At 38.5% G+C, this 7,479-nt stretch overlaps 1 protein-coding gene across 1 annotated transcript; it reads left to right on the top strand.

Moving 5' to 3' along the window:
* Window positions 1-200: 200 nt before the first annotated feature.
* LOC139210593 (solute carrier family 2, facilitated glucose transporter member 11-like) lies at window positions 201-7,062 on the top strand. The gene is made up of 12 exons (XM_070840658.1): window positions 201-221; window positions 1,107-1,205; window positions 2,243-2,403; window positions 3,495-3,619; window positions 3,711-3,840; window positions 4,221-4,369; window positions 4,829-5,016; window positions 5,154-5,264; window positions 5,696-5,797; window positions 5,880-5,955; window positions 6,043-6,170; window positions 6,295-7,062. The coding sequence occupies exons 1-12, from the start codon at window positions 201-203 to the stop codon at window positions 6,487-6,489; spliced, it is 1,485 nt and encodes a 494-aa protein (XP_070696759.1). The 3' UTR covers window positions 6,490-7,062.
* Window positions 7,063-7,479: the final 417 nt, after the last annotated feature.

Here is a 7,479-nt window from a genome sequence, read left to right as displayed (position 1 = left end):
CAGGCAAACTAGAAAGATCAGGCTGAATCTGGTGCAGCGCTGGTCATCCCTATCAGTCACGTCAAAACATGACGCTGTTGCTCTGACTATATGAATGGACAACTACAGTTTATCAATGTGTAACCTAAGCTGTCATCCTTCATATAAGCTCATCCTGTGCTCACTCTGCAGCCAACATTCAGAGAGCGACACGCAGAAAAATGGACGGTGCACCAAGAAAGGTCGGTGGAGATTATTACACCACATCAGTGTTTGTGGTCCACAGTATTTTTAAATACTTTTAAGAGAATTACTGATTTTGCACAAAAAAAAGAAGAAAACATTCACCAATTTATTAGCATTTAGAATCAAACTAAATAGAGAAATTCAAGCAAATACAGAAAAATAACATAGTTTAATAATAATAATATAGTTTCTGTATTTACTATGCACTGTGAAAAAACCTGAAGCTACTTTTAATCAAAGAAATAGTCCCAGAGAAAACAGCTGACAGTGAAGTCTGTGGATTATCCAGAGTTACAGGGACTAAAGTGTGTTTCCAAATGTGTTCTGGACATCAAAATTGAAAATCAGTATCTGCATCAGTAATGGTAGAGTAGGCACAGCAATATATTCATAAAGCACATCTAAGTCGAAGTGTAGTTAATGCATGTAGCAGCAAATAATGTGTACATACACACAGCTGTGAGGGATGTATTCAGATTCTTTACTAAAGTAAATGTATCAATTCTGCAAAATAAAAAAGTATTTCATGATAGTAGTTGGGTAGGTTGGCAATTCAACTATTTAACTATTTTCTATAGTGTTGCATCGTTAATCTAATAGGACATATATAGATTCATCATGATATATATGTAAAATACTAATCTGTGAAGTAATTATAACTTTAAATTAGTGTGGTGGTCAGAAAAAAAAATCTTAGCGATAATGAGGAATCATTATACTCTAACAATTATTTCTACAATTAAAACAAAAGTTTCTATAAAACCTTTGTGTATCTGCATTGCTTACAAGAAGTTGAACTACAGAGCAGAACAAGGAGGAACTGTTGGGCACACAGGAAGTTTTACTTTAAACATGATTTCAACTTGATTTCGACATTTCAGCTGCAGTACTGGAGGCTGTATCTGCTGATACTGGTGTTGGGAATCGGGGGATCGTTTCAGTACGGGATTCAAGTTTCTGTCATCGCTTCTCCAGCAGCGGTAAGACTTTTATTATTAAAAATGCAAAGTATTCATGAGAACAGTCAGGCATTGTACACGGGGGTGTCATTCTGCTGAACTGATCTTTTCACTGATCAACACAAAAAGCTCATTTTGCCACCTGTTTTTTTTTTTTTTTAAATCACACCACTTTATCTGATATATACACACACCCCCATCTCACAAGATACATTATGACTCATACACGACCACACATCACATGACATGCTGATTGTGCACACAGTGAGCACTATACATGCCTACAATAAGTGTGTCTCATACACGCCTGTCAACTAATGAGCAAACTACTTCTATCAGAAAATAATCCCTAGAAAACATAGAACTTTTCACAACTTTATTCTTTATTCAGAGCTTTTGAGTTTTAGTTTGATGCCGGTGTTCTCACGTAAATTATATTTCAATTATATAAACTGTTTTATTCTATTTTATTCTATCTATAACAATATGCTGTAAAGGTGGGATGGGATGTGACATTTGTTGCTGCACTGGATCTTAATCCCTTATCATTAACGTCATTATCATCACCGGGAGTAGAAGCTGTTGTAATAGTAGTAGTATTTTTTAATACTATATGAACATGTTCCTATTAATGTAAAGACACAATCCATGTAAAGTTAGCTAACGTTGGCCACAACAAGCTAACACTCATAGCAGATCAAGCAGACTGAGGATGTAGCAGCAAAAGCCTTGAATGGATTGACATCAGCATTTTATTACTTCATTATTATCATTATGCTGATTATATGGCCTTTGGATGGGATTCTTTTCAGCATTTGTCTCTCATATCTTCTCTGTCAAAGCGTCCTTGAGCAAGGAAGATTTTGTCCCACAAAACAACAAATAGCAGTGTCTTTGTAAGGGCAACAATGCATTCACTGTGACAGATCATTATTTCAGTTTCCAGTTCAATTTGAAAGTCAGAATCTCCCTTGTTCAGTCACACCTCAGTGATCAAAAGGCACTGCTGAGACACCAGGGTTACTTTACACTTTATCACATCTCTGACCTTTCTGCAGCATGTTCAGAGTTTCGTGAACCACACGTGGATGGAGAGATACGGAGGTCCAGTGGATGATTCTACCAACCAGCTCATCTGGTCCTTCATCGTGGCTGTGTTATGTCTTGGAGCCTGGGCCGGGGCTGTTCACAGTGGCAGCCTTCCTGTCCGTTACGGCCGGTGAGAGACGCACACACAATGGATATATTATCTAAAAAGGCATCTCTTGGGTTTGATAGGGTTGTTGATTAATAACAAACACTCAGCAATTACATGCTGACATCTCTGTTGAACTGTTTTGGAGCCAAAAAACCACTACACTGGTTAAACTGGGACAAAACACCATTAATGTTCACCTTCAGTACAACAATAATCTGGTCTAGTCCCATTTTACATGATACAACTGGCCAAAATCACAAACCTTTTTCAGCTGCAAAGTTGAAAACATAAAAAATTAAAAGCTAATTGTTTCCAAAGGGACAACAGGAATTAATCTATTGCTTGCTGCTTTTGGTAATAACCCATCAGAGGAGAAAAAGCATCTTTCCATAAATACAAACTTTCCATAAATATTTCTTCTCACAAACACGAAGAATTCATTAATGTTTTTCTAGGCTGTATTAAAAAACTTTTTATCTGTTTAACTGAGCAAAGATACATGAACCAGTGCGATCTGTAATTTGTTTGCTTTACAATGAATTGAACCAAAAAAAGAAATGATGCACTTAATATATCCATAAACCACCAGGTTCATACTGGCAAATAGACATAATTTTAAGCAATAGTTTGACATTTTGGGAGGTACACTTATTTGCTTAGTTAGATGAGAAGATCAATACCACTTTAATATCTGTACATTAAATATGATGGCTGTTAGCTTAGCGTAAAGAATGGAAACAGCCAGACTGGCTCTGTCTGCCTGCCAGCACCTGGAAAGAAACAGCCTGGCAAATAAGCCTCTGGAAAACCACAACTTGACATTTTTACATTTTTGTGTTTGTACAAATTGAACAAACAAGACACAAGGTGGTAATTTGTGAACCTGGTCGGTGGATTCTGTTAACTTCAGAGTCGCTTCCAGTTTTTGTGCTAAGCTTATTATGTTTATTGTGTTTATTCTGGTGAAAGCCAGCATGAGGGTGGCATCAATCTTTTCATCTGACTCTTGGCTAGAAAGTAGTAATTGGCAAATTACAAAACCAAGTGGAATGTGCTCAAAGATCACAACAACACATTTCCTTGAGTGTCATTGGTTTCTTTTGTTTTTGCAGGAAAAAAGCTCTCTTGTTCAACAATGTCGTGGCGATTGTCGCTGCTCTCCTCATGCTCTTCAGTCGCATGGCCAGGTCCTTTGAGATGATCTTGCTGGGAAGATTCCTCTATGGATATAATGTTGGTATGTTCTGATGATGATGTGTGTGAGAGAGTTACCTTCTTTTGTCAGGCTGTTGGGGTTGGTTTTCTCTTCATGTTGTTTTTCTCCACAGGCCTTGGCTTGAGTGTGCACCTCATGTACCTCGGAGAGAGTTCTCCAAAAAAACTCAGAGGTTTCCTGACTCTGACATGCTCAATCTTCATTGGATTTGGAAAGGTCATGGGTCAAATCATTGGCATCAAGTAAGACATGACAGTCAGCACTTTAAAGCATAAATTCAGTAATATTTAGAACAAATAGAAATAACAGGACAGAAAAACATCTTACTCTCTTATTACTGAGACCAAGTTTCTTCTTCTTTGGGAACAAACATCACTTTGGCAGTCGTTTATTTTATTCTTTCCAATCACAATCAACTTCTTGTTTCCGACTTAAGTACAAAGCCTTGGAGACCTTGTCTTACTAATTAGTAAGGATGAGCAGCACAAACAAATTTTTGTGGAGGATGTATCACAGAAGCTGTTTTAATGATCATATTTTAGGTGCCAATGCATACTGTAGATCTACAGTTCCTGCCTTTTTCCTGTTACTTTAATGAAAGTCTGTTTTGCACTCTGTTTAGGGAGATCATGGGCACAGAAGAAATGTGGCCATATCTCTTAGCTGTTAGCGGTATTCCTGCCATCCTCCAGTTTGTGACGCTGCTTTTCTTACCTGAGGCACCGCGATACCTTTACATTGACAAAGGAGACGCTGAAGGCTGCAGAAATGGTGAGTGGGCTCGGCAGACTCTGTATTGGCACCTCACACTGGATTATTAAGTTTGCAAAGATATTTGTGGAAGTTTAGAAGTACTAATATCAGTCAGAGACAAGACTGAAAGCTGGAGTTTGTAATTTGGCTTCACCGTAGATAAGACTTTTAGATCAATATCCCCAAATGATCACTGACCAAATGTTTCATTTTGTCTTTTACCTCAACTTACTGTGAACTGGAGTAACGTGGCAGCTCAGTGTTGTATCAAAATCTTCCTGCAACTTGTACCATTTATCTTATCCAGTTATGACTGACTTGCTCTTTAATATGCAATTTAGTTGCCTCAGGTCAAGCATAGACAGGTTACCAAAACACACTATTAAACCTCCAGTATGATCACTTTAATGGTGTTTAGACCAGGTCATAAATGAACATCAGGATTACTGTATAACTGTGTGTTTGTGTGTGTGAAAGCCTTACAGTGGCTGTGGCAGGAGGACAACTTAAAGCTGGAGCTGGACGACATGCAGAAAGAGAGAGAGCGCACACAGGGCGAGAGGGCAAAGACCGTGAAGGATGTGCTGAGCTCTCGCTGTGTGAGATGGCAGCTGCTGACTCTGGCCATCCCCTGCGCTGGTGTTCAGTTCTGCGGCATCAACGCTGTGCGTTCATTTCTGTTCTCCCCCTTCACAACTCAAATATTTCTATCATTAACAACTGAGTGCAGTTTCATGGAACACGCTCGATTTTCTCCCTCATCCAGTGCTGACAGCCTCTTATATTTCACTCTCTCGTGCAGCTGTATTTCTACGCCTTTGACATCTTCCGTGAGTCTGGAGTGCCAGAGGACCAGATGCATTACTTGGCCATTGGAATCGGAGCAACAGAGCTCATCACTGTCACACTCTGTGTACGTGTCTCTTCAGCAGCAAAAAAACAAAGTTACACAGAAACCTGAAGGAAAAAGAACATCACAGTACACATCAACTGAAGGAGACGAACGCCTTGGCCTAGAAGGAGTCTGAAATCTGGGTTTTGAGTGTAGATGCACTTCAAGCTGCATCACAGAGCTCAATTTATGGACCTTTCCTATTATTTACAAAATCTGACAAGGTGATTATGGAAAAATAATATTCAGCACTACGGTGTTGGTAAGGACAGTGAGCACTACACATTCTTAACAAAAATAAATCAAAACAAAAAAGAGACATAATGGGTAAAGATAAATTGCTGATTAGTTAGATAGGCTGTAGTGGGCAAAAAGTCCTGTGTGATTAACAGCTAAACCTGTGCACTTTATTTGACATATCTGTTAATCTCTGCATCACTGTTGTGTCTCAGTCTGTCTTGATAGATCGTGCCGGCAGAAAGAAGCTAATGGGCTACGGCTATCTACTCATGGGCATCACCATGTCTGTTCTTACAACCATGCTGTCTTTCAAGGTTAAAAAAAAAACCCAGCAGAGCACCTTTCTCTACACTGAGCTGTAAAGGATTTGTTATAAATGTTTCCCTTTTCATACAGGATCTGAATCCATCGATCCCGTATGTGAACATCGCCCTGATCTTTAGTGTCATCTGCATTTATGGACTTGGACCTTGTGAGTTTTCTGTTGCTTGTTCACCACCATAAATCTTTTCAGTGACTTTTTAATCCAGTTTTTAAAAATGGTGTTATCTTCTTTCAGCTGGAGTGTCTATGGCTCTTCCTGCTGACCTTTTCCTACAAGCCTGGCGTCCCTCTGCTTATGTAGTCAGTGGGACTATCAACTGGCTGAGCATGTTTCTCATAGGGATGCTGTTTGGCTACGTTGTGGTAAGATATCTGCTGTCACATCATAGGTTTCCTCAAATTATCAATATACAGTATCTCTCCTTATATCATGTCAACTACATTTTTTTCTTAAAAACACAATCTGTTTTTATGTGTACCCATACAGGATGGACTCGGGCAGTTCTGCTTCCTGATTTTTGTAGCTTACTCCATTTTCAGTGGAGTATTTATGATATATTTTGTCCCAGAGACCAAAGGAAAGACAATGGTGGAGATTATGGAGGACTTCAACAAACTGAATTACAAGAACAGAGGCATTGATGTTGAAAGGAGCACTACTGATCTTTCAACTTCATTTTAATTTTTTGACTTCTGCATAAACCATTGACTGTGAATTCCACAGTGAAACACTGAACTATCAAAAACAGTTATTCAAGAACATGAATATAAATGTATTTATTACCCTTCAGTATAACCAGCTAACAGATTATCTGTCTCTGGTTTGAGTACCAGGGCAGGCAAGGACGGTTCAATGGTTTATTGTTAGAAGAGCAGATATAAAAGTTTAGAGTCATGTCCAAACAGAAGTCACAGAGTAGCAGGAACGAGGCAGGGAAAGGTAGTGATCTGGTACGGGTCCCAAGCAATGACAAAAGACAACATGACAATTTTAGACAATCGGACCAGTGTATGTATACACTGATGAGGTGCAGGTCTGGAGACAGATGGGGAAGCTCAGGTGAGGAGAAGGAGGTGATTGAGAAAAGTCTGAGGGCATCTGGTGGACTGACTGAGAACGGCAGCTAAGGGGCAGGAGGATGCGGGAATGTGGGTGAAGGAAGGCACAGAGACGCACAATGTGATGTTATTAGAGGATTCTGAAACCAGATTATAGACTCAGAACACTGACAATAAGATGTCTGTAAATATATCAATGTGGAAAATAAAACCTTTGTAACTGCATATAAATGTGTCTTGTTTTATAGCTGTTTACCAAAAACGGCAAATTGCAGAATGAATGAAATTTTTGCGATTCGTTTTTTTTGCTTTAGTTGTTTGTTTTAATCTGTGATCTCCTGCCTTCTTATGTAAGCAGTTAGTCCGTTTTTAAATTGATATTTAGTACTGTAAGTAATATAATCTGAGAATTTTTAACCAACATGAAACAAAGCCTAATTAAGTAAAAGTAGTCAAAATATTACTCCACTACACATAAAAATATTGCTTTCAAAAACATACTTAAGAAGTAGTACAGAGGTATTTGCAGCAAAATGTATTTAAAGTATCAAAATTATAAGTACTCATTCAGCAGCGGTGTGACATTTTATTCTATAACTACTTTTGCATTACT

The sequence above is a fragment of the Pempheris klunzingeri genome, chromosome 2 (genome assembly GCF_042242105.1).
Source record: "Pempheris klunzingeri isolate RE-2024b chromosome 2, fPemKlu1.hap1, whole genome shotgun sequence".
NCBI classification, from domain to species: Eukaryota; Metazoa; Chordata; class Actinopteri; order Acropomatiformes; family Pempheridae; genus Pempheris; species Pempheris klunzingeri.
The sequence above is the reverse complement of the archived record's forward strand: the minus strand, read 5'-3'. Positions and strand labels throughout refer to the sequence as shown.

Excerpts from the sequence above, each read along its gene's own strand:
- LOC139210593 (XM_070840658.1), top strand. The coding sequence starts at position 201 with ATGGACGGTGCACCAAGAAAG. Across the intron at positions 1,206-2,242 it reads TCATCGCTTCTCCAGCAGCG|CATGTTCAGAGTTTCGTGAA; the intron begins GTAAGACTTTTA and ends ACCTTTCTGCAG. Across the intron at positions 2,404-3,494 it reads CTTCCTGTCCGTTACGGCCG|GAAAAAAGCTCTCTTGTTCA; the intron begins GTGAGAGACGCA and ends TTGTTTTTGCAG.